General features: G+C 35.9%; 5 protein-coding genes across 15 annotated transcripts in view; 3 read left to right on the plus strand and 2 right to left on the minus strand.

Moving 5' to 3' along the window:
* Window positions 1-24,948, minus strand: part of LOC111712081 (histone-lysine N-methyltransferase EZH2) — a 58,393-nt gene that overhangs the window by 32,517 nt on the left and 928 nt on the right. The window lies entirely within an intron of this gene.
* On the plus strand, window positions 783-9,824 carry LOC111712084 (COP9 signalosome complex subunit 3). Its single transcript, XM_023486605.1, has 9 exons — window positions 783-893; window positions 2,020-2,120; window positions 2,276-2,362; window positions 2,650-3,229; window positions 3,603-3,727; window positions 4,100-4,201; window positions 4,534-4,624; window positions 4,790-4,855; window positions 9,134-9,824. Exons 1-9 carry the CDS (start codon window positions 807-809, stop codon window positions 9,215-9,217), a joined length of 1,323 nt encoding a protein of 440 aa, XP_023342373.1. The 5' UTR covers window positions 783-806; the 3' UTR covers window positions 9,218-9,824.
* On the minus strand, window positions 6,209-8,399 carry LOC111712087 (uncharacterized). The gene is made up of 3 exons (XM_023486608.1): window positions 8,185-8,399; window positions 6,551-7,447; window positions 6,209-6,411 (listed from the first exon to the last, which is right to left on the minus strand). Exons 1-3 carry the CDS (start codon window positions 8,309-8,311, stop codon window positions 6,398-6,400), a joined length of 1,038 nt encoding a protein of 345 aa, XP_023342376.1. The 5' UTR covers window positions 8,312-8,399; the 3' UTR covers window positions 6,209-6,397.
* On the plus strand, window positions 9,785-12,913 carry LOC111712086 (proteasomal ubiquitin receptor ADRM1). The gene is made up of 8 exons (XM_023486607.1): window positions 9,785-9,885; window positions 10,181-10,234; window positions 10,493-10,797; window positions 10,856-11,207; window positions 11,596-11,802; window positions 12,030-12,099; window positions 12,376-12,428; window positions 12,679-12,913. Exons 1-8 carry the CDS (start codon window positions 9,808-9,810, stop codon window positions 12,757-12,759), a joined length of 1,200 nt encoding a protein of 399 aa, XP_023342375.1. The 5' UTR covers window positions 9,785-9,807; the 3' UTR covers window positions 12,760-12,913.
* Window positions 12,914-21,313, plus strand: LOC111712082 (WD repeat-containing protein 44). Of its 6 annotated transcripts, none has more exons than XM_023486598.1 (15): window positions 12,914-13,063; window positions 13,347-13,511; window positions 13,590-13,740; window positions 14,539-14,727; window positions 15,053-15,112; window positions 15,277-15,408; window positions 16,475-16,693; window positions 17,757-17,978; window positions 18,407-18,477; window positions 18,881-18,961; window positions 19,504-19,596; window positions 20,187-20,297; window positions 20,376-20,508; window positions 20,833-20,947; window positions 21,123-21,313. In XM_023486598.1, exons 1-15 carry the CDS (start codon window positions 12,981-12,983, stop codon window positions 21,296-21,298), a joined length of 2,001 nt encoding a protein of 666 aa, XP_023342366.1. In that variant the 5' UTR covers window positions 12,914-12,980; the 3' UTR covers window positions 21,299-21,313. The 6 variants fall into 6 exon arrangements, with proteins under 6 accessions (XP_023342366.1, XP_023342367.1, XP_023342368.1 ...); XM_023486599.1 differs by having other exon boundaries at window positions 15,277-15,291; XM_023486600.1 differs by lacking the exon at window positions 16,475-16,693.

Here is a 24,948-nt window from a genome sequence, read left to right on the forward strand (position 1 = left end):
TTTCAGAAAATGAAAACGTTTCATGTTTCAGTTAAAAATCCATTGTGTTCGACACATCTAATCAATAAAAAGATATAACGAAAGTGTTCTTTATTTGGCTCGTTTTCAAAAAAAAAGTCCAATAATACAATTGAACGACATGTAAAACTTAAAGATGCGCAGTAGGGTATATAATTGAAATAATTATTTTTGAACTTTCAGCGAGCGAGATAGATTTATAAATGCCGCACAATGTAATATTTTGTTTAGATGGTTTATCATCGAAACTACGTGAAACCAGAGAAGTTTAATGAATACTTTTTAGTTTTCTGTGCTTTAAGCTGGTATGACTACGAATACTGGATCCCCAAGGAAAAGTTCAAAAATTTAAATTTGGACTTACCTATAAACCCAGCTTGATCACTTCGCTTTTATTTAATTTTTTTTATTAATGCTTGTCTAGTACACGTCGTAGTTCTGATGCTATAGCACTCTATGAATCATCTCGAAAAATATCGTCTTCTCTTTAAATTATGCAAACCGGCATTTTTCCATCAGATGCGCTTATTCAGGTTCAGAAATTTCCTCATCAAAATAATTCAAGTCATGATTAAATTTAAGTAGCTTGTATGGGTGTTTTCCTCCGTGTTATATTTAAATTTTATATAACCATTGATCAACTATAATCGTTCTTGTTCTTTTTTCGACTCTAAGCTACAAGCGATATGTTTGTCAAAATAGTACATAATGCGATTGATCAACTGATTTTAAACTTGTAGATCATTAATGTTTGATGTATTTCAGTGTGTGGTGAACCAATTAGTAAAATGGCGCTGGATCAGTTTGTAAACACTGTAAAAACTTTGTCAAGTCAGAGAAGTTTAACAGAGCTCTGTGACTTTCTAAATAAGCAGGTAACTCGAGTTATTGTTTAATCATTAACAAGTTTTGGGTCTGTCCTAGTATTCGCTTTTTGGACCCCCCCCCCCCTCCTATCAATTTTGTACATGACCATTTATTTTTCAGCAAATTTATTGTTATTTATTTTTTTGTTATTTAGGGTTAGGTTAGGTTAAGATACTTTCTGGGCCGAGCGCTGCGGCTAGGATGGGCTAGGGGGCCGAGCGCTGCGGCTAGGATGGGCTAGGGGGCCGAGTGCTGCGGCCACGGGTTAGGTTAGTTAAGACACTTTCAGGGCCGAGCGCTGCGGCTAGGATGGGCTAGGGGGCCGAGCGCTGCGGCCACGGGTTAGGTTAAGTTTAGAAACTTCCTGTCACACCCATGTACAAAATTGATAGGAGGGGGGGGGGGGGTCCAAAAATCGTATACTAGGAAATTACCCAAGTTTTCAAAAATTAAAATGTAGATTTAGGAGCAAGAGACTTTGCTGGAGAAAGGGATTAAATCTTTTAAATGTTCGAAAAATAGAACCTAACACTGTTAAATAAATACATAAACAATCGTATAAATTTTGGAATATTAATAAGTTTCTTTTACAGATCTTTAATTAAGGTTACGTAAAACTTTCAGGCACTTTTTATACCTATTTTCAAAACTTCATTTCGTCAGTTTCAATGTTTTTCTTGATACAGTTCCTAAAAAGATTTGGGTTATTTTCTAATATACGATTTATGGACCCCTCCTCCCCTCCTATCAATTTTGTACATGCATCTCACATGTAACACATGGCTATAATTGGTGATGTGAAAGCAGCGCCCGGCCCCCTAACATGTCCTAGCCACTGCGCTCGGTCCTATAGCCTTTCTGCTGCAGTGCTCGGCCCAAAAATAGTCTTAACCTAACCTAACCCTGAAGTAATACAAAATAAATAATAATATTTTTGCTGAAAATTAGTTGGTCATGTACGTAATTGATAGGCGGGGTGGGGTGGGGGGCGTCCAAAAATCGTATATTAGGACGGACCCAAGATTTGAATATTTTTATAATTTTTATTATTTTTGTAATGTTCAAGCTTATCAGTCAAATATTGTCCAGCTAGTTTAATGTCTCCACGAAATATAAACTTTTTTTTTATTTCAGAGCTTGATCCTGGCAGGAAATATCGGACAACTTGATTCTATTTATGAGAGTTTAGAACCCAGTCAACATAGTTTAGCTTGTGTAGCTGTTTTAATAGCCAGGTTGGTCAGATATCCCGACCTCTTAAATCATATTTTTACAGCAGTAGAAAAAAGTTAAATAGATTGTACTTGATAATCTATTTGGTTTTTTTTTCAACAAAATTACATGTCACTGGATTGAAATGGAATTGAAAATGAAAAATACCCTTTTCTAGATTACAAGGTGACGCTGTAGAGAACTGGGATTCGATTTTGGCAAGAATAAATACTTTACTTACAGAGAGTAGTGATGACCAGCTAAGGTAAATATTCCATTTTACTCAATGTTCTTTGCGTTTTATTGTATTTTTTGTCACTAATTAAATTTTCTGAGCACATAAAAGTAGGTTGATACATGTTGTTATGATATATGTAGTTGATTTTTCTTGGTTTTGATAACCAGACCAAACTACATGATAAATATTTATTTCTTAAGATTTACAATATCTCATGTTTTGAAGCTAAATAAGAATTTTGTAAGAATTCCATTTGTAAAATAATTTTGTTTCAAAAGTAAAATTGTTTTGTTTTCTGAAAGTAGATTGTTTAGGTTTTCGCCCCACATTCTTGCCGATCTGTGCCACATTCTCTCAACAAATCTGATAAAAAATAATATTCCTATCCGTGGTATTGCCCTTGTTCTCACTGCTATTAAAAAACTCCAGCCTAACCCTAAAGTTCTCACATCTCTTCACGCAGATCTGGCGAAGCTCTGTCTCAAAGCAACATGTTTCGGACCCATCCTACCAATTCTTGATCAGGATATCTCACAGATAAACAAGGAGGGGGATAGCTTCGACGCAGCCCACGTTCTCCTGTACTATTACTACGGCGGGTGTATATACCTGGCTGTCAAGGAGTACGAGAAAGCTCTGTATTATTTTGAGGTAGCCGTGACCTGCCCGACAGCTGCAGTATCACACATCATGCTGGAGTCCTACAAGAAGTATCAGTTAGTTGGACTTCTAGTACACGGAGATAAATCCAAGGAGGTGGTTACTCTACCCAAGTTCACATCTCCAATTATTCCCAAGTTCTTGAAACCTCTCTGCCCTGCGTATACAGAAGTAGTTACAGCATACCATCTCAGCTCATCAGATGGACTCAGAAATGTTATTACTAAATATAAGGCTAGTCTTTTTTACATTTTTTTAAAACTTTTTACTTGTTGTATAATTCAAACGCATAAAATGAGAAATATGAATTTTTCATTGCAGCAATTTTAATCCTATAAATGAAACCCTCAAAGAAAATTCCTGGGTGATTTGTTTGGAGTTTTTTCGGGTGTAGAACTTTTTAAAGTAGTATACATTTTCACCTGCTAAAAGTGTTGACTGGAAAACTAGCGGACAATATATTTCACAACAAACTATAATTAAAAATATTCAGCATTTTCTTGATAAAAAAGTTAGCTTGGAACATGGCAGGAAGGGTTTTATTTAAGACTAAACCTAGCTCTATGGAAGTCTTTACCGTCTTCTTTGAATGCGTTTTGTTTTGCAGGATCTGTTTGAGACTGATCAGAACTTAGGTTTAGTTCGTCAGGTTCTTGAGGCTCAGACAAGAACTAATATTAAGAGATTAACCAAAACTTTCGTTACCCTGTCGTTGGCCGACGTTGCGAGCAGGTTAAATCATTATTACCAATTAATCAGTTGTGTATAATTTTAAGAAATGATTTATGATGGTTTATTGCGAAAAAATTTTAAATTGGTCATTTAGAGGCAAGTTTTTTAGAATTTTATCCTTTTTGAGTTTTTACCCAAAGTTTTATTTATTTTACCTTTAAATCTTTTATTTTCTCCAATTCGATGAGAAAAAAACTTTAAGAAATCTTTGCGCTCCGCGCACACAAACTAACTTTTTGTGTAACAATTGTTTTCATTAGGGGAGTGGAGTAAAGATAATTTTTCTCGAAAATATACACAACAGACCCCTGTAATGAATTATGCATTGTAAGGATCAAAGATAATGTTTTTATTAATAAATAATTATATCAGGGTTGGATTGGATACTCCTGCTAGAGCAGAGAGAGAAATTGTTGAAATGATAAAAACTGGATCCATTCACGCAACAATATCCCAACAGGACGGTATGGTTAGGTAGGTCTTCCACAATTATCAAGATTAAGAAGAAAAAAATAACAAAAAAAATGAAGTTTATGACAAAAACTCAATTTTCTGATCCCTAAATCTTTTTAACCTGATGGTGTAAACCTTTGATATTTCCAACTTAGATTATTTTAGCTGAGATAGTTTGAAATATTAAAGGTCTACTATATTGGGTTGCAAAGATATAGAGATTATAGAAAAGTATTCAATACGGAGTACTCTACATTTATTTTAATGAAGCTCTGGTTAAGATAAATGATGTTTGATCTGACTAAAATATTGTTAGGAGCTAGTTTCTTTTTTATTTATTTTCCCCTTATCAGGTTTGATCTGAACCCTGAATCCTACTCAAGTCCTGAAATGCTACGCTTGGTTGAGGAAACCGTGACCAAGGCGATAGTACTTGATAAACAGGTTTATTTCATTCTAACTTAATTTATTGATTTGTTCAGAGTTTTACATTTTTCTCTTTTTATCTTATATTTTTTTCAAATTTTGCTTAGATTTTTATGTAATGTTAATAAAATTTTTCTTTTTCAAGGATTTTTTGTTTTGTTTTAAATTTTATTTTTCAATTAGGTTGAGAAACTCACTGAGGAAGTTATGTTAAGCTGTCAGTATATTCGGAAAGTAGCGGGAACTAAGGTGAAATATTTTACAAATCTTAAATATTCTAGGAAATTGGTTCAAGCTTAATTAATAATTATGATGATGATAATCATTAGGGTGACCCATTTTCTTTGAAATTGTCTAAAAAGTTTAAAACCAATAAAATTTTTGAAAAAAAGGGGATGGTGGAGTTGGCACATTTGATGTAGGGGGGGGGGGGGCCCTGCCTTCATTTTTGGTTCAAATCTTCCAATTTTTTGGGTGCACGCCTAATTAGTGATCGAAATTCCTAAAATAAAATCAAATTTAATTTTAATGACCTCTAATGACCTCTAATGACCTCTAATGACCTCCAGAAATAGAAAATATTTCAACTATGGCTTTATGCACATCAAACGAAAGCTAGGGACCCAGGGAATACAGTAGCAACAAAAAATCCAGTGTTTGACCTTCTAATGACCTCTTACGACCTCTAACGACCTAAATGACCTCCAAAAATGAAAATGTTTTAACTATGGCTTGATGCATATCAAATGAAAGCTGGGAACCCCAGGAATACAGTAGCAGCAACAAATCTAGTGTTTGACCTTCTAATGACCTCTGACGACCTCTAATGACCTCCAAAAATGAAAATGTTTTAACTATGGCTTTATGCATATTAATTAAAAGCTAGGAACCCCAGGAATGCAGTAGCAGCAACAAATCCAGTGTTTGACCTTCTAGTGACCTCTAACGACCTCTAATGACCTAAATGACCTCCAAAAATGAAAATGTTTTAACTATGGCTTTTTGCATATCAAACGAAAGCTAGGAACCCCAGGAATACAGTAGCAGCAACGAATCTATTATATTACCTTGAATTGCTGATGACTGGGGGTTAGAGGATGGTATGGCTCCAGGTCGTAGTCTTTTAGAAACCCTATTAAGGTCATCAGGAGAAAAATGGTCTGAGCATATCACACTCCATTTTTTCGGATTCCAGGAAGAAAGTTGGCTTGTAAACCATACTACTCTTAGGTCTTTTTTCGGGAACGAAAAAAAGATTTTATCTTGACAAGTACTATTATTTTCACTTGATATAACACTGCAGTACCTCATGTTCATACATCACAGGGCCCACTGTTTATCAACACAGCTGTACAACTTTCCTACTCTATGGACCCTGAACTTTCCTTCAGATATTAATTCTTTGTAAACAAAAAAAAAATATATTTTGAATAAAAAAAAATAAAAAATTGTATAAAAGAAACATTAAAAAAAAACATCATATGCCCCTAAAATAAACACAACAAATCTAGGGTCCGGTTTGCTATATCAGCTGGTAGGCCCATGGAAAAAATTACCAAAATAAAATTTGTACTGTGGCCGAGTTCAGACTCCACTAGGGGGAGGGGAAATTTCCCCAAGGGAAAATTTAGGGGGAAATTAACATTCTGACAGCGAAATCCAACTCTAAAATATTCAGTCGGTGAACTAAGAAATTGTCAATAAAAATTACAATAACAAGTAAAATTAGACTGCTGGAGTAACTCCACCTGGGGGAGGAGAAAAATCTACCAGGGGAAGAATAATCTGATTTCATCTTGGTGAAACTAAAATTGATATAGAGATAACCTAACTCCACCGGGGGGAGGAAAAATTAAGATAACATATAAATCTAAGCAAAGAATTATCAAAGTTAATTGAGAAATTAAAAAAGAGGAAAAACATTATGCTAGCATTATTACCAACCTTGAGAAGGTAGATCTGTAGCAGGAATAGTAGTAGCTGGAGGCCAGATCAGAGTAGGAAACTTAGTCTTGAAGGTGCTGGAGCCTTTCTCCAGTATTTGCGCATAACGCTGTTTGAGGCCTGAAATGTTGGCTTTAACCTCAGGAAGAATTGGAGACCTGAGAAGCTGAGACAGGGCTATACGTAGTCGGATACCAGACGGCACACTAGCACTGTCGTTCCAATCAGCACCAGGAAAGACTGCAGGGGCGAGAGGAAACCCCCAGGAGTCGTTGATGGGAGATAACAGAGCTGCAGGAGCTAGTGGGAATTCATAATCTGCTAGTTTAAGACCCGGAAAGTTTACATCTAGGTAGAGAGGATTTGTGGCTAGAATGGAAAGTGGGAACGGAAAGATGAGGAATTGGACCTTGGCGTAGCAGTCTGAAGTTGGATGTACAAAAGATCTGAGGCAGAAGGAGGACAGGTTGGTCGCTTGGTATAGATTAGGGGGAACCAGTTGTCCACCTTGAGAGAACTCGAACTCCAAATCTTCGGAAGAGAGGTAGTTGGAACAGAGGGAACCAGGGGGAAACGTGAACGCGGAAAGATCTGGAAGAGAAATAGTCAGCTGCGTTGGATTAATTGTGGTCCACATTGAGGCTGCGTGGAAAGATTTGCGGTCCCAGAGGCTGCCTAGTAGGTGGAACGTGGCCTCCTCCACTCTGAGGTTGTCTGCTGAAAGGGAAACGGACAGACATCCGAGAGCCTTTTTGTTCCAGTTGACTTCGGTTAAAAGAACAGTGTCAAAATCATTGATTGAGCTGACTGAAAGGTCCCGTAGAACTGATAGGGATAAGTCTGAGGGATCCGAAAACCCTGCAGCGCTGCGGATAACTGTCCGAGCCGGCGGCATAACTAAAAATAGGGAGAGTTAAAAATGAGTTTGGGAAATCCTGAGAAAGGCAGCAGTTAAAAGGGAATTAAGGAAATATAAAACTGGAATGGAATAATGGAGTAAGATAATAAGTAGATGATTAAAGTAGGTTTAGATTTGAGGAAATTATAAGTAAAAAAAAATTACTTTTGACTCAAAAAATTGAGTTACATAAGAAAAATGTTAAATTAAAGCTGAGTAATAAACAAAGGTAAAATTGATGAAACAAGAAACATATTAAACTTGTTTGAAATAAAGTTGAAATTGGAATTCCAAAAGGAAATATAATCAGTAAGCCTAAAATAAATAAATAATTAGCCTAATGTAAAAAGGAAATATAATGAGTAAGCCTAAAATATATAAATAATTAGCCAAATGTAAAGAGGGCAAATGAGTATAAGGTTATTTTAAGTAAGAAGCTAAACCAAAAGAAAACTCTGAATTCCCATGTTTTTTGGGACACCCTGTATATATACATTAGACATAATTAGATACAATTCATAATTTTAAGTCAAACTAATAGACAATTAAAAGAATAAACAGAGAAATAAAATATGCTGTAGTTACAAGTTGATTATAGCCGTTCAAGGTTAAGGATAGAGATAATAACTGTATCTGCGTAAATAAATAAATTGGTAAAGGATTGAAAAATTAATAACTGAAACTGTGGAAATAAAATAAATAAAACTCTAAACACAAACTGAGGAAAGTTACTATCCTTGTTCAATGTAGACTGTTAGTAGAGTCGGGTTCAGAGGTCGAGGAAGGAATGAGGGGAGGTAGTAGAGAGAGTAGTAAGGTAGAGAGAGAGAGAGGGAAGTAAGTGTGCAGTACACGTGTAACATCTTGCCGCGTACGGCAGTCAAAGTACAAGGAAGGAGTGGAGACTAGCCCAGATGTCGTCTTCAATTTGTTTAACCTATCCAGACAATTCTTGTCAGTAGCCTAAACAACAAACTGTGGCCGAGTTCAGTGTAGATAGATAGATAGAATCATATCTATAAGCGGGCCGTGATATGACATGATAATTTCAAGAAATATTTTTTTTCAGCTATGTAGACTTTTTTGCGACCTGCAAAGGCCTTGCACGACCACTTCCCATTGACCTAGATCAAAAAAAATCCTGTGATAAAAGACATCATTTCCTGCAAAATGGGCCACCCTAACAATGTTGCTCAGCTTTGTAACCGAATCATTCTTAAATAATCGTTTATTTTAAAGATCAACATTTTAACTATTGTTCTTAGAGTCTAAGATCATTAATGAAGTAGTTATGGAGTTGTTAATTTATTGAATCATTGCAAATTTGCATTGATTTAATAATTATTTATATATATACTTTGCCCGTCGGTGTGTTTGTCTGTCCGTTAGTTACCAATAAACTTTAAAACGGCTGAACCGATCAGGCCGAAATTTTGTGTGAGACCTCACATGACCCCAGGGAAGGTTTATAGATGCCTAAAATTACAAAAATTTGTGTCCAAAATATTCTGATTTTTGTTGAATTTTGAAAATGCCCGAAAAAATGTTATAAAGGCCCCGAACTTTTCTGTTATTGTTTCATATTTTACAAAGAGAAGATGCTCACAGAATGAGCAACAATTATAAGTTGCAATAGAAATAGTTTAAAATAAATCAGTAGTTGATTGATTGATGGTTTGTCCTAGGATGATGAAGATGAACGGCTGGCCTCCTCCAACAGCGCTGTTAGTTCTGGTGGAGGGAAACTACCCGGATACAGTCTAGGATAACCTAACTAGTTCTAGGCCTTCATCTACTCTATACTACACTAGAAAATTGGTTCTGCAGATCGTTCGTCTCACTCCATTCAATTAGTTATGCCTATCTCCCCCCTCTCAATATCCGTCTTTTATACTCCTCAAATATAAACTTCTTTCTGAAATCTTCGTCCAACCTCCTTCTTACTCTGCATTTTTATATTTTTAATCTCAATTCCACACGCCTAATAATTAATTCCTAAAAATCCTTCTCAATGAACCACCTCAGTTTTCGACTCAGTTCTTATCCTTCAAATCGTGATCTAATACATATATATATATACAATACATTCATGAGGAATCGTCTCTAAGAATAAACCTTACAAAAATAAAGGAACCTCGGAAATCTTCAACAGTACTTTTATATTTTAATTTAAATATTCAAAAGAATTTATGAATTAATTTTTTTCCTAATGTGGTTCCCAATCGTATTTTCTTAACCTTGATAATGGGTTTGGTTGTTGGGTTCCATCATGGTTATCCCTCCTTTATTCCTCATTTAACACTTAAGTTCCGTGGCACAACTATTGTTCTTAAAAGATCCTGAGCCTAAGTTTGAATCAATGATGTTGTTTCAGAATTATAAAATGGCAGTGGGAGGTCCTCTTTTTGGTGGAGCTACGACTAGATCAACATCTAAGGTTAACAAAAAAAATTGAATTAAATAGAAAATAAGTAAAAAACATTTTTCGAGTTCTGTTTAGTGTTTAATTAGAATTAACAGTGAACACACTGTACAGTATACAAGGTGTATATTTTCCAACAAACCTATATCATATTTATCATATTAGAATTAACAGTGAATACACTGTACAGTATACAAGGTGTATATTGTCCAACAAACCTACATCATATTTATCATATTTGTTTAAAAATGTCTCAAGAAGGCGATGAAATCGGAAATTTCTGATGTAAAATGAAATAAATATATTTCAGTCTTTGGTTGAATTTCGTGCAGGCAAAATGACGCTTAATGCATCCACAAAAATGGTAAGTCAGTTATGTCAAACCTTTGCCTCTCATCAGGTTTTATTTAAAATTTTTATTATGTTTACATTCAACTATGAGAAAAATAATGTATTAAGAAGAGTATATTTTGTAATTCTCTAATATTGCAACAACAACAAAATAAGGATAATTGTACGGTTGAATATTTAGTGTTGAAATATAGTTTCTTACAATTAATTTGTTTACTTTTTAACATCTTATAACAGATGGATTATTTTTATTATATCTTCGTGTGTTAAGGTGAGTCCTGATAAACGGAAGGGTCTTGTATCCGTCTATCAGTCGGACGACCAGCTGATGCATCTAACATGGAAGGATCGTGGAACCGGAACTCTGGAGGACGATTTAATCATCTTTCCGGACGACTGTGAGTTCCTCGCAGTCCCTGCATGCACCACCGGACGAGTGTTCGTCCTCAAGTTTAAGACGAGTAACAAGAGAATGTTCTTCTGGATGCAGGAACCTAAGACGGACAAGGACGAGGAGTTCTGTAAGAAGGTGAACGAGTCCTTGAACCAACTGCCTAGTTCTTCATCATTCAGCAGGTACTTATTAAAAAAAAAAAATCTTTAATTTTGGATTATTTCAAATATTTGTGTTTAGTGGCAGGTCTGGAGCTGCAGGGTTAGGAGGAGTACTCCCTGCAGGATTAGATTTTAACAATCTCGGAGATTCTGAGCTGCAGAACCTTCTGAATAACATGTCTCAGTCCCAGCTCATGCAGCTGTTTGGAACTAGTCTGGGCGGAGCAGGCGGGGGAAACATGCAAGGACTCGCCTCCCTCCTTGGGAGCAGCGGAGGACGAAGTCGCCAGGCGGCGGGTACCGGTAGAACTCGTCCTACTCCGGTTGAAACCCCAGCGGTAGCTGCTACTCCTGAAGCTGTACCTGCTGCTGGAGCTGCTAATCCAAACATTCAGCTTTCAGATCTTCAGTCAATCCTTTCAAACATCCAGGTGTGTAGTAGACTTAGAGATCAGATGTTCTTGTTCAAGAAACTTCTTACCCTTAACCAACAATTTTAACCACTGAACCTACTTATCTTAAGGACTAAACCAACCTTTCTAAATGACTAAACTAACCTTTCTTAAGGACTAACCCATCCTTTCCTGAGGACTAAACCAACCTATCAGTATCTTAGGATTAAACCAGCCTCTCGTAAGATCTAAACCAATCTATCTTAAGGACTTCAGAAACCTATAAATTGAGGTTTTAACCAATATATCTTTAGGACAAAACCAACCTTTTTAAGGACTGAGCCAACTTATCTTTTTATTACTAAACCTATTCTAACTTAAAAACGGAACAAACCTTTCTTGAGGATTGAACCCTACCTATCTCTAGGTTCCTCCTGGAGGTGAAGGAATTGGAGCAGGAGGCCCTGCTGTTGATATGTCCTCTGCTCTAACCCTGGAGACTCTGCAACCTATTCTCTCTAACCCTGAGTTCTTGGAGAAGGTGAAGGATTTTGTGCCGAAAGATGAGTCTGCAGGAAAGGATGTATCTGCTGAGGATCTCAAGGGAACTGTTCTCTCTCCTCAGTTTAAACAGGTTCACCCCTATATTACTCATCCATTTATCCAATATATATTTATATATATCCAATATCCTTGTACTAAGGATCAGGATTCATTCACTATTCAAACGCCTCGGATTAGAATCCGGATCCAAAATTAATTATAAAAATCCGTATATTCATCGCCATAATTTATCTGCTCAACATTAAACTTCATTTTAAATATTCCAATAAAGTGTTTTTGCTCTAAATTTTTAACTAGGCCGTCTCGATGTTCAGCATGGCACTGCAGTCTGGTCAACTTGGTCCTTTGGTCAGAGAGTTCGGTTTAGGTAGGAAACTTTTTATCTTAAAATCAAAGGTGTATCTGAAGAACAAAAAGTATAAGAAAAAATACAGAATTTTCCTGAAATGATGAAATATGATAAGATTTGTATAGATGTAGAAAAAAAATAAAAATAATTAAACCATCAAGAATGACGTCAATATATACAAAATATGGATAAAGAAATAAAATAGAACTGATAAGATAACGAACAAGCACAATTTTGTATCATTTAAGTTTGAATTAACATTTTTATGTTAGTTGAACAAATAATTGATTCCAGGTGACTTAGCTGCTGCAGCAGCTGCTCAAGGGGATATGCTCTCCTTCGTACAGGTTGGTTCACAAATCTTCAGATTCAAACAGATTTAAAACTTATGGAAATGAAGAGCATGGTTTGATATGGTTGTTGTTGTTTGTATTAGCCTATATCTCGCCTGCCATGTTGGTACACACTAAATTATGAGCTTGGTTTGGTATGGTTTGGAAATTTATTTTCGTCCTTAGGTGCTTATTTTTGAAGAGGACATGGCCTGGATTTCTACGGAAAAAAGGTTGTTTGTTATTATTATTATTATTATTACAGGCTCTACAGAAGGATGCTGGAGCAGGAGATACTGAAACTAAGAAGAAAGATGATGAACCCGAGGATATGGCGTTGGACTAGAAGAGCTTCGTTCTAGCCTAGGATTAGGAGAGCTCTGTTCTAACCCAAAACTAGGAGATCTCGGTTCTAACTGAGTGTTCTGTCCAATTTGAACTTCGATTATAATTTAATTACTGAACAATATTTTATCAAATTCTTCATGTAATTTTTCAGAGGCAATGGTTTGGCCGGGAATAAGGCTAGGTTTAAGAACTAGAGAAGAACAGGAATAGATTGTAAATATGTCGGACGATGAGAGCAGTGAGTCGGATAGTTTCTATGATGCTGAGGATACAGAGGATACAATATGTAATTCTAGTACAAGGTACGATACAGAGGATACGAAATATATTTCTAGTTCCAGGTAGAATACAGACGATGCAATATATAATTCTAGTAAAAGGTAGGATACAGGGGATACAATTTGTAATTCTAGCTTAAGATAGGATACAGAGGATAAAATATGTAATTCTAGTACAAGGTAGAATACAGAGGATAAAATATGTAATTATAGTACAAGGTTGGATACAGAGGATACAATATGTAATTCTAGTACAAGGTAGAATACAGAGGATACAGTACAGATTACAGATTATGTTCTACTCCAGGAGTTCTGGAGGTTCGAGAAGAAAGTCGAGTAAAAATTCAACTTTAACATCGCCAACTCCCGCTCCTTCCTTAACCGTTGGTTCCTCAGGGTCTCCAGTTGTAGAATCTCAGATAGAGATTCTTACTGGAGATCAGTTATCCAGTAGGGATCAGAGATGGAGCAGGTACAAATTTGGATTGTAAATCCTTACTATTTTCATCTTGGAAACCAAAGCAATTTTTTTCTAAAATAGATCTTAAAGGTTGGAAAAGCTGAGACGAAGAGAGGAACTGGAGAGAGAAGAGAGGGAGGAAAGAGAAGGACGAGACGGGAGTAGAGAGGAACCAGACAGTACGGAGTCAAGTGTAGAGGGTATCTATGTATCTGGAGTTAGGTCCCTTCATCCCTTCAAGGTGAGAACACAAGTATTTGTACAAATTGTGCCACATTTTTAACGAGAAACTCAATTAGAAGTAAATATAGTTATATTTATGATCTTTCTGGTCCCCATTAGTAATTAGAAAATTACACTTGGTAAAATATCTTAGTTTTCAATGTAAACCAGTTTTTATGTTTATTTAGGTCAGCTAGATTAATTTCGACGGATTATCTTAGATCAATTTTTAGCCATTTCTTTCATCTTTTCTCGGACGTCCTTCATTGGCTTAAAAATAGCGATTTTCACAGTTTTAATTGATAGAAAAAAATTAATTCAAAAGTTTCCGCAAAGGATGTTAATTAATTTTTTTTTTCATCTTGTTTCACTGATCTGCAAAGGAATTGAGTCTTTGCCACAAAATCAAACTCTCTAATCCCTTATATGTTTGCAACCTGATGGTGTAGACCTTTAATGTTTACTTCTTACATTAATTGATCCAACAGAATTCATAGTTTGCAATATCTAAGATCTACGAAATCCGGTTGCAAAAACATAAGGGTTAGGTATTGGCAAAAACTCGATTCCTTTCTTGTAGTTATTAGTTTCGAATATTAATGACGATACTGAATGATTATCTCCCTGGTACCTAGAGAGCTTATAAAAATCGAGCTGTCTTATGCAGCTCGCATGTTGTAATTTCTCCTCCCTAGGGAGCCAAGGAACCAATGGATACGTTTCGGCGGCTAGGAGCGCCGACCCCTTTTTCGCCGATTGCAGGGTTTTCTGTTAATAACAATAGTGATAATAATATGTTTGTATATTGTATAATCAGGTTGTGGAACCTGACTCCAGATCTCTGCAGTCAGGTTTAGGATCCGATACCAAATCCGTTGCAAGATCTTCCTTGGGTCTGGATCCTGATTCTAGAGTCTCCTTGAGTCTTGAACCTGAACCTAGATCTCCATCCGTTCCTGAACCTGAACACAGGGTTAGGTTCAACTCAGAGAGCTGTGTTTTAGAGGTTTGTCGTTACATTATTATATTTGTCTTTTAAGTATATTTTCTTGTTTTTCTCCTCTTTATTTTTATCGCAAAGGATTTCGTTAGAATTTTTAAGTCATAAAACTTTTTATTCTAACCATAAATATAATTAAATAATTGAATTGAGCTTAATTAGGTTATTTACATACGAGTTAATTAATATAGAACACAAGCTTGGAAACATTTTAAAAAATATGTACGTCAAGTTAAAAAATTATAATTATTTAAATTTTTATTTTTATTTAAATCCGCAAAACCACCGCTGCGGCCTATAGCTCTGTTAAATATCAATAATTTGTTACTAGGCTAGATCTCTGGAGAAGGAACTAGAAAAAATAGAACTAACATCAATCCCAGAGTCCAGGGTACGTACTGCATACAGGAAATGCAGGATGCATATTTGTAATGTAAACGTCTTCTGTTTGATCAAGATTTTTTGTGGCGTAAAAACAATAAGGAATTTTAATCTTTATGAACGAAGAAAATTTTCAGAGAAATCTTGGTTTGGTTTAATTTCTCCTGTTTCCAGGTGTACCCTGAGCAGGTGAGATGTGAGGAAGGTTTACCCAACCTAATCCCTGATATTGTATCCAGTACTCACCCGTCCTCTCCCCCCAAACCAACGGCTCCGCCCCGGAGAAAGAAAAGAGCTGTCGGTCTGGTAGGTTTCAGTCTTATCCTTGCATGCTCTCTGCTCTATAGAGATTTCTCAATTTAAAGATTATTTAAGACTGAATCCATCGGTGGGAATATAAATATCTACAAACCAGATAATTTGGGGACTTTTTTATGTCTTCCTTTTAAAATGTTGTTCACAAGATTCTTTACTCACTGCAATTACTAATTTTTCTATTTCTTCTAATCAAATTAGTTTCCATCGAGCTTCAATAATTTCTAGTTTTTAGATATTTCATGTTGTGTAATGTGTAATACCAGTCCTAGCGCTGTGAACTGACTATGTGGTATAAAGTAGTGCTCAAGATAATTTATTTAAACATTTAAAGATTGAAAAAAGGATATTTTTGTACTTTTATTTCCTGACCGTTAGAGATCGGGCTGAAAACCCCGGATGTGGGTAAGACTTGAAACTCAAACCTACATTTAGGAGCCTTAAGCCTACTAATATGATTTGATTTGATTCGACTATACAATGTGTATCAAGAAAAATTATTTGTCATTTATTCCATAATAAAGGGTTAAATTTTACTGATTGAATAACCTTATTACTTTTTACTTTTTTCAATTTTCAATGAAATATTTATGAATGGTCGAAATAAAAATATATTAAAATTGTTTAAGAGCTAAAATATTTAATGCGTTAAGCGGAACCTTTTTGGATATATTCTAGATCATCTTTAAATCTTGATCAACGTTGAATAAACTATTATTCGGCAGGTAGTTCACATTGCATGGACTGTCCCAACTATCGAGTTAATCTTATTTTAATGTTGGATAGATTTAGTTCTTTCAAGAAGGGAGAATGTTTTCAGAATGTTGTTTTCAATATTCTCTCTCCTTCGCTTTTTTGTTTTCTATTTACGTGTTTATCTGTCTATGCTAATTATTATTTTTCATGATTTTGCTTAGGGCTTTAAGTTTTTCCTTGACTCCTTAGTGCTGCTAACCCCTTTTTGAATTTTTAAAGCCGAGGCCGGGGTTTTAATGCAAAAATAAACACGGAATCTTGAACCAATTGGTCCTAAATGTTGAACCCCTTCGATGTTTAGAGTAGGGAAACAAGTGTTGAAAACGATGTATTCGTGCCACGTCTTCCAACCCTCCCTATCCTATCCACTATCCTGAGTAAAGTGCCCGCGATACCTACCCTGAGTAAGGTTTCAACCCTATCCAGTACCCCAGCTGATCTACCCTCTCCGAATACTACAGTTAACTCTATCACGAAGGATCTAGAGGAAACCCTGCTCTACTCAACTCCCAATTCTGAAGTAGGGAAAATAACTTTCTGGGGTGTATAATGTGTATTGTAGCTACTTACTTTCTTCCTTCATTCTTCACCGTTCACCTCAGCTATGAAGTAGGTTTTAAAAACAGAGTTACCTGAGTTTTTTTAAGATTCTGAAAGTAGACTATGTATGTACCTAGAATGTAGATTTTAAGAAATATTCTACTTTTAGAATCTGAACAAACCTCAGGTGTCTCTTTTTAAAACCTACTTCATAGCTGAGGTGAACGGTGTCTTCCAAACATTTTGATTTCAATTCTTATTTACAGTTTTTTTAATAAAAAAAAACACCTTTTTATTTTGCGACAAGCTCCCATAGTCAGGGTTGAAAATATTCCAACGAGAGCATTATACATCCCTGTTTACTTAAGAGATGAATAACCCCTCAAACCAAAGTTTTAATTTATGAATATTTTCTTAATTTCATTAAAATGTTGAATATTATTTAATACAATTGCTATATTATTAAGGGTGTTTTCATCAATGAATATGTCAAATTATTCAAATTTTATGATTAATATTTCATTTATTTCCAAATTTAAGTAATCTTTTATGATATTATTACTGATTGATTTGATAACTTGAGCCTTGGTGCCTTACTTTTTTGTCGCAGAAGATACCTCAAATATATTAAGAGATCAAATTCAATTTTTTATTTGATGTATCTTTTCTGAATGCTGATTGATGTTGTTAGTGACTCTTTTTTATCCCTGCATGATCGTTTTTTATTATTAATCCAAGTGCTGAAGTTTGAATTACTAAAACTGAACTTAGTAGTAAGAAATTCAATATTCATAAGAACCAGAAAATCTTGAAATAATATTCTGCTTTGTTCATTCTTTTATGATATTGTAAATTATAAATGTTTAAATGATTTATCTCCTAAGATATGATCTGAACGTTTTATAAAATTCAATCTGTAAAAACGATAAAAAAAAACTCGACGACGACGCTTCTCAGCTTTGATATTACTACCTTTGTTCAGTTTTAGCTGTTTAAATCTTGACATAAGTGTGAGTTTGTGTGATAACATTGTATTGGTACAGGACAAACGGACCCAATCAGACCAAGAGAACAGCCTTCAAAAGGAAGAATTCTCCGAGCCGGGAAATAAGGACGGAGCGGCGGGTTTGGACCCCAGCAGAAAGGACGGCTTCTTGGATCCTAAAAACCTTGGTCTGCGCCGATCCTTTATGAAAGATTTTGACGGTGTATCAGGGTTGAATATTAACCTGGCTTGCCGTGGGGAATATGTAGTTAAACCGCAGGTAAACTAGATTCACCATTAGGACAAACCCCAATTCCAGTGGCGCACTGCTAGGTTAATTTTTCCGGAAGATCATTTTGTTTCGTTTAACCATAAAAGTCATTTGCAATGTAACTGGAACCTATGTTTCTTTTTAAGAAGAAGTATTTTAGTATCCAGTCCACCTTGTCTTCACCCGTTATCCATCTTTTCATAATTTGATTCTATATTATCTTATTATCCGTTATCTAATTATCTTCTGTCTAATTTTATATTTTCTAATTATATACTATCTAATTATCGATTTAAATTATCTTTTATCTGATTATTTAATTACCAATTATCTATAGTCTTTTATCTAGTTATTTATTTTTAAAATTTTCTAATTATCTATATTAACTATTTTCTGTTATTTATTATTAAACAATCTAACTATTTAATTATCTGTAGGATGATGAAAGAACACGAGGTATTACTGCTGAAGACCGGGAAAGATTATTTAAAGATACACTCGACTTCAGGAACATTAAACATGTTGACATTATCATTTTCTTTGATGGACTATTTTCTCACCTTTTCTTGGGACCAGATTTAATGAAAAGCACTGGGTCAAGCTGAAAAGAAGTAGTTCAATTAGTCCACGTGGTTCAACTATCTCTAATCTTTAAATCTGCTCCTTGGTCACTTCAATTCTAAAACTGTAAACGTAATTTAAACTCACCTTCAACAAATTCACAACTGTGCATTCGATAAACTAATCAGAGATTTAAGCGATTTACTAAAATCGAAAAAATGTTTGCAATTTTTTCAAGTTTTTGCAAAAAATAATGCTAACGGCGATTTTCTATTTTCGTGACTATGATGACTTTACGTTAAATGGTATAATATTTCTTTATATGACTATTTCAATTGATGGTGATGTAGTCCTGATACCGGTGTAGGGAGCAGTGCTGCTAACTTTAGTCAAGATCCTGGAGTTGGAGCTCTGGGTTCCACAGAAACCAGGTGAAATATTTATCCCTCCGAAATTTTATTTTCCAATTATGTCATATTTGGCTAAATTATTCTTAAACTTCAACACTAAAATTAAGAGTTTAAAGTTTATTTGGAATTTGTTCCAGAACTTTCATGGAGGCTTTATAGCTTCATACCAGACCTTACCTAAACATGTCCTTGTATCATTTAACTAGGAAGGTGCTGACGTTCGTGGTTCTAGGGTTGCCATATTAAATAAATTAAATAAATAGTCAATTTTTATTCTTTTTTCTGAAAATTTTATTTATTTTCTCCCAAAACCAAAAATGGCGGTAATTCTACTTTACAAATATTTTTAACAAAGGGGGGGGGGGAGTTTTTGTCCGTTATATCTTCAGTAAGCAATTAGCAATAAGAAAAATGTTAGATCATCCATTCCTTGCCCTGCCGATTTAGTAAAGTCACATCAGTTTTGAAAATGATCGGTTGGAAGTCTCCAGTTTGATTTGATTGGCCCTAACCTCTAAACCCATAGTAAATTAATTTTTGATAATTAAAATATATTATTTTAGAAGTTCCTTGACAAAATCAAAGAGCCCAGAAGAGGGCAGACGAGATAGTTTACGGAGTAGAAGCTACAGAACTGGAGGCTCTGGAGGATACAGGTAAATATAGAACAGGAGGCTCTGGAGGATACAGGTAAATACAGAACAGGAGGCTGTGGAGGATACAGGTAAATATAGTATTGGAGGCTCTGGAGGATACAGGTAAATATAGAACTGGAGGCTCTGGAGGATACAGGTAAATATAGAACAGGAGGCTCTGGAGGATACAGGTAAATATAGAAGAGGAGGCTCTGGAGGATACAGGTAAATATAGAACAGGAGGCTGTGGAGGATACAGGTAAATATAGAACTGGAGGCTCCGGAGGATACAGGTAAATTTAGAACTGGAGGCTCTGGAGGATACAGGTAAATATAGAACAGGAGGTTGTGGAGGATACAGGTATATATAGAACTGGAGGCTCCGGAGGATACAGGTAAATATAGAATCGGAGGCTCTGGATGATATAGGTAAATAGAGGATACAATATGTAAATCTAATAATCAAGATTCCCACTTTCTGGCAAGTGTAAAATTTCGGAAAATTTCTTCTTCTTTTATAATTTTAATTGGTTTTCTTAGAGTTATACTAAAGCTAAAACGATTTATATTGAAGATTTTCCATCTGTGCATAAAACTAAATCTTGTTCTAGAACGGAGGGACATCAGTCCGGAAGCTCTGGAGGTTATCATTCCGGAGGTTCTGGAGGCCAACACTCAGTTGGTCGGCAGGCGAGTGGGAAGGGGTCAGGAGGCTCAGACAGGTATTTTTAGAGATGTTTCTGACTTAATCCGGTTTTTTAGTTAAATTATATAAATCTAAATTAAATAACTTTGTTTAGGAGGTCTGTAGCAGGATCTATTGGATCGGGGGGATCAGATGGAGGGATTATTAAACAGCTAGGGATGTACGTCAGGACTAAATCTGACAGCGGCAAGAAGTTAACAGACCAAGAGATATTACAACAGATAAAGGTATACTTGACAGCTGAAAGATGTCCGCTAAAGATATTACAACAGATCAACTGTAGGAATCAAGAAATCAGTGACAATGTCCGATTTACAATGATACCCTTTAAATCTCCATATGATCAATAATGTGGAAGATATTGTCGTTTTTCTGGGTTATAAAGTATTTAGTTCTGAAAATTTTAATTGGTTTTTACTGTAGTAGAAATGTGCAAGTCACTTTTTAAAATTTTAAATATCTAATTCATATTTAATCAGGCAAATTTGTCAAGGATCGCTTTAAATTACACTTCCAGTCCGTTTAAATGCTGATTATAATGTTGAATCTAGGTTAAGAACCTGGATACAGGGACTGAGATGGATCTAGCAACTGCTGAGGAGCATCTACCTCAATCAATCAACCCACTCTCTCTTCATATCATGCGCCTAACCTCAGAGTACACTGGTAACAGTCGAAATTAATTCTCGGGGGGATATTGTTTGGTTGTTGGTAGGTTTTTGCAGTTTAATCGTTAGATGTTTGCGATATGCTGGGTTTTTAGATTTGTTTGGATGATTATCAGGTTGTTTTGCTTGGTTGGTCTGTTGGCTCTGCCTGATTTATTAATTGATTGATTTAGGAACCCTGTCCACCTCTGTATCTATGAATGAAGGAACCTTGTATGACTCTGATACAGAAAGTATACTCTCGAGTATATCAGATTTTGAGATTGGTCAAGGGAAGAAAAAGAAAACTTTTTCAAAACTCTTCGGGGAGGTAGCTAAGGTATGTTTTATAATTCGGGGAGGTAGCTAAGGTATGTTTTATAATTCGGGGAGGTAGCTAAGGTATGTTTTAGAATTCGTAGAGGTAGCTAAAGTATGTTTTATAATTCGGGGGAGGTAGCTAAAGTATATTTTATAATTCGGAGAGGTAGCTAAAGTATGTTTAATAATACGGGGAGGTAGCTGAAGTATGTTTTATAATTCGGGGGAGGTAGCTAAAGTATATTTTATAATTCGTAGAGGTAGCTAAAGTATGTTTAATAATTTGGGGAGGTAGCTAAAGTATATTTTATAATTCGGGGGAGGTAGCTAAAGTATATTTTATAATTCTACTTACTTGTTTACTTGTGTGGTGGTTTGCAGGAGACCTCTGGGTCCATAGTGCAAACGTCTTTGGTGTCCTCTGGAAACTGCGTGACTTTTCGATAAGTTATTCATCTCAATGCTTCGTAACACAGTTCCTATAAGCACAGAAAGATAGTTTAAATGACTAATTCCTCCAATTTGGTTTTGAAAATGGTGACATTCCTGGACTCCTTGACTTCAATTGGTAAACTATTCCAAAGTGAAACCACTCTGACAGAAAAGAAATTCCGTCTAATATCTGTCTTAAATCTTCTTGCGATCAGGTTCTTATTGTAGGAAGTATTTCTGGTCAGTCTAGTGTGCTGGTTATCAACAGTACGAAACCAAATTGACGGGTTGACCTTGTCAAAACCGTTGAGAATCTTGAAGGTTTGCACTAAATCATAGCGTTTCCTACGGATCTCAAGGGTTGTAAGACCAAGTTCAATTAATTTGTCTTCATATGTTTTGCTCCTTAGTCCAACTATCATGTTTACAGCTCTTTTCTGAACTCTCTCTAAAACCTCTATGTCACCAACTAGCCATGGTGACCATGCAGGTATAGCAAATTCCAAGTGACATCTAACGAACTGTTTGTACAATTGAAGAAAAACCTTTTTGTCCCTGTACATAAATGCTCTAGAGATTTGGGTGAGAACTGCTGATGCTCTTCTAGACGCATGGGCACATTGCAATGATGGTTTCAGATTGTCATTGATGATAACACCAATGTCACGTTCATTGTCTACTACCTGTAGAGGTTGACCTGCCATAGTGTAGACGTTTTTGATGTTATTCCTCCCAATATGCATAATCTTACATTTTCCTATGTTGAATTTCATGCACCAAATTTCAGACCATTCAATCAGTTTGTTTATGGCTAATTGCAGACAGTTGATATCTTCCATTGAATCCGAACGATGACCTAATTTAGTATCATCTGCAAACTTAAGCATTATGTTTATATTCTCTACAAAGTCATCAAGATCGTTTATGAAGATAATGAACAGCAGGGGACCCAAAACTGATCCCTGGGGAACGCCGCTTTCTACACTCGCCCATTCCGAGAAACACCCGTTCAGGACAGTTCTCTGTTTTCTGCCTGTCAACCAAGAATCTATCCACTTTAATAAATCACCTTTGATGCCGAGTGTTTCCACCTTAGCCAATAATCTCCTGTGCGGAACTTTATCAAAAGCCTTGCTGAAATCAAGATACAGAATGTCTACAGGAGTGCCATTATCAAAAAATTCAGTGATTTTTTCCAGAAACTCCAGGAGGTTGGTGGCACATGATTTTTTCGGCATGAAACCATGTTGTGAAGATTTAAGTAGACTGTGCCTCAGAAGATAGTCCAACATTTCGTCTTTCATAATAGATTCCATTATTTTACAGGGAATAGATGTTAGTGAAACCGGCCTGTAGTTATCAGTGCTGTGTTTAGATCCCTTCTTGAATATGGGGGTCACGTTAGCATCTCGCCAGTCTTGTGGCACAACTCCAGATTGCATGGATTTCGTGAATATTAATGACAGTGGGAGTGACAAACTGTCGACATGATCGATTAAAAATCTTGAAGAAATTTTATCTGGTCCTGAACTATTGCTGTATTTCAGTTTTAAAATCTTCTTTTTTACAGTCTCAGTGTCAAAATAGGTGCCATAAATAGCAAATCCAACTGGGGGATCAGGGCAAATAGGTATGTTAGTAGAGTCCTCGGCGGTAAAAACTGAGCTGAAGGCAGTATTCAACGCAGAAGCCATTTCACTGTTGTCGGTAATAAGGTCTCCATTAACTTTAAGAGGTCCAATGTTTACGCGAGAAGAGGTTTTACTTTTTATGTAGGAGTTAAATGGGCGTTTGTTCCCATTATTGGCTATGGATTGTTCAAACTTGCGTTTAGCGGACCGCACTGCTCTTTTACACAACTTCTCTGTTTTTTTAAATTGATCATAATTTGCTATTGATCTATCTTGTTGGTACAAATTATACTGTCGTTGTTTTAATCTTACTAGTCTTTTAACTGTTTTCGTCATCCATTGGTGGTTATTAGGTTTTCGACGTCGAGTTTTGGGGATAAAATAATCAATACCTGATGATAGTTTATCTTTAAAAAACTTCCACCCATCATTTGTGTCAAGGGTTTGAAGATCTCTACGCCAGTTCACTCGTGCTAAGTATTGTTTTAATCCATCCAAATCTCCATTTTTCCAGTCTTCTATAAATTCGTTAGAACTGTTAAATTTAGATCTAAAATCAATTTCTACAGATAAGATAGAATGGTCGCTGGTAGACAAATTCCCCAAGGACTCTACATTCAGGACATTTTCGGGTCGGTTAGTGAAAACTAAGTCTAGAATATTCCCTCTGATATGGGTCGGAAAATGTATCAACTGTTCAAAGTTATTATCTATTGTACTCTGCAAAAAAGTCTCACAATTACGATCAGCTGTCAGCTCGTTCCAGTTAATTGTCGGAAAATTAAAATCACCTATGATAATACTATTTTCTCCTGAATTTTCAAAAAGTTTACAAAGTTCTTCGGTGTTTACGTTTCTGCTGCGCGGAGGCCGGTATACCAGTGTTACAGTAAGATTTGGTTTGGTATCCGATCTTCTGTCGTCTTTGCTATCAGAATTAATTACTTCAAATCTAGTAAACATATTAAAATTGTTTCTAACTGGTATTGGTTTCACAAATAGATTATCCCGTATGTAAACTAGAAGTCCTCCTCCTATACCGTTTAACGTATCATTACGATCTATTCTTAATTCCGGTTCAATATTATATCCAGGGAGATTCAACATTGCATTAGTTATTTCATTATTACACCACGTTTCAGTAATAAGAATCAAGTCAGGATTGGAGTCATTTATTAAAATAAGTAAATCATTCAGTTTATTCGTCAGGCTTCTGGCATTCAGGTAAATAATCTTAAGTGGTTTTAGGTCGTCATCTTCTTGCTGGCTTGTTGAGGGGGACTGAGAGATCCTTCTGTCCTGTTCCTCTTCCCTAGCCTGGAGTCCTTCTCCTTCTCTCCACCATTGTGCTGATCTACTTCTCTGTGAGGACTCCCAGAGTAAAGGTCTTGATAGTCGTCTTCGTCTAGTGTTTCGTTGCTCATAATTAGGGTTTGTTGAGAAGAGTTGCGGCTCGGAGCATTCTGCTGGGGGAAATTGTGGCTCGGAGCGTTTTGCTTGGAAACGCTGTCGCTCGAAGCATTCTCCAGATCCACCCAAGGATCCTCCCTTGCCGTTGCCATCCTCGTAGTTTCCATCCTCCCAATCCTCACCGATCCACTCCCCCTCCCCCCTCGATTTCCCCTGATAGAGCTCC

Source organism: Eurytemora carolleeae, unplaced genomic scaffold (genome assembly GCF_000591075.1).
Source record: "Eurytemora carolleeae unplaced genomic scaffold, Eaff_2.0 scaffold807, whole genome shotgun sequence".
In the NCBI taxonomy this organism is placed as follows: domain Eukaryota; kingdom Metazoa; phylum Arthropoda; class Copepoda; order Calanoida; family Temoridae; genus Eurytemora; species Eurytemora carolleeae.

Bases quoted from the DNA above. Each gene is read 5' to 3' on its own strand.
- LOC111712087 (XM_023486608.1), bottom strand. From the start codon at position 8,311: ATGTTACACGTGTACTGCACACTTACTTCCCTCTCTCTCTCTCTACCT. The intron at 7,448-8,184 runs GATAGTAACTTT...CCCTATTTTTAG, and splicing joins AACAGTCTACATTGAACAAG to TTATGCCGCCGGCTCGGACA.
- LOC111712084 (XM_023486605.1), top strand. From the start codon at position 807: ATGGCGCTGGATCAGTTTGTAAACACTGTAAAAACTTTGTCAAGTCAG. The intron at 2,363-2,649 runs GTAAATATTCCA...TAGATTGTTTAG, and splicing joins AGTAGTGATGACCAGCTAAG to GTTTTCGCCCCACATTCTTG. The intron at 4,856-9,133 runs GTGAAATATTTT...GGTTTGTCCTAG, and splicing joins GGAAAGTAGCGGGAACTAAG to GATGATGAAGATGAACGGCT.
- LOC111712086 (XM_023486607.1), top strand. From the start codon at position 9,808: ATGATGTTGTTTCAGAATTATAAAATGGCAGTGGGAGGTCCTCTTTTT. The intron at 9,886-10,180 runs GTTAACAAAAAA...AATATATTTCAG, and splicing joins CGACTAGATCAACATCTAAG to TCTTTGGTTGAATTTCGTGC. The intron at 11,208-11,595 runs GTGTGTAGTAGA...ACCTATCTCTAG, and splicing joins CAATCCTTTCAAACATCCAG to GTTCCTCCTGGAGGTGAAGG.
- LOC111712082 (XM_023486598.1), top strand. From the start codon at position 12,981: ATGTCGGACGATGAGAGCAGTGAGTCGGATAGTTTCTATGATGCTGAG. The intron at 18,478-18,880 runs GAACATTAAACA...ATGGTGATGTAG, and splicing joins AAAGATACACTCGACTTCAG to TCCTGATACCGGTGTAGGGA. The intron at 20,509-20,832 runs GTATACTTGACA...TGTTGAATCTAG, and splicing joins AGATATTACAACAGATAAAG to GTTAAGAACCTGGATACAGG.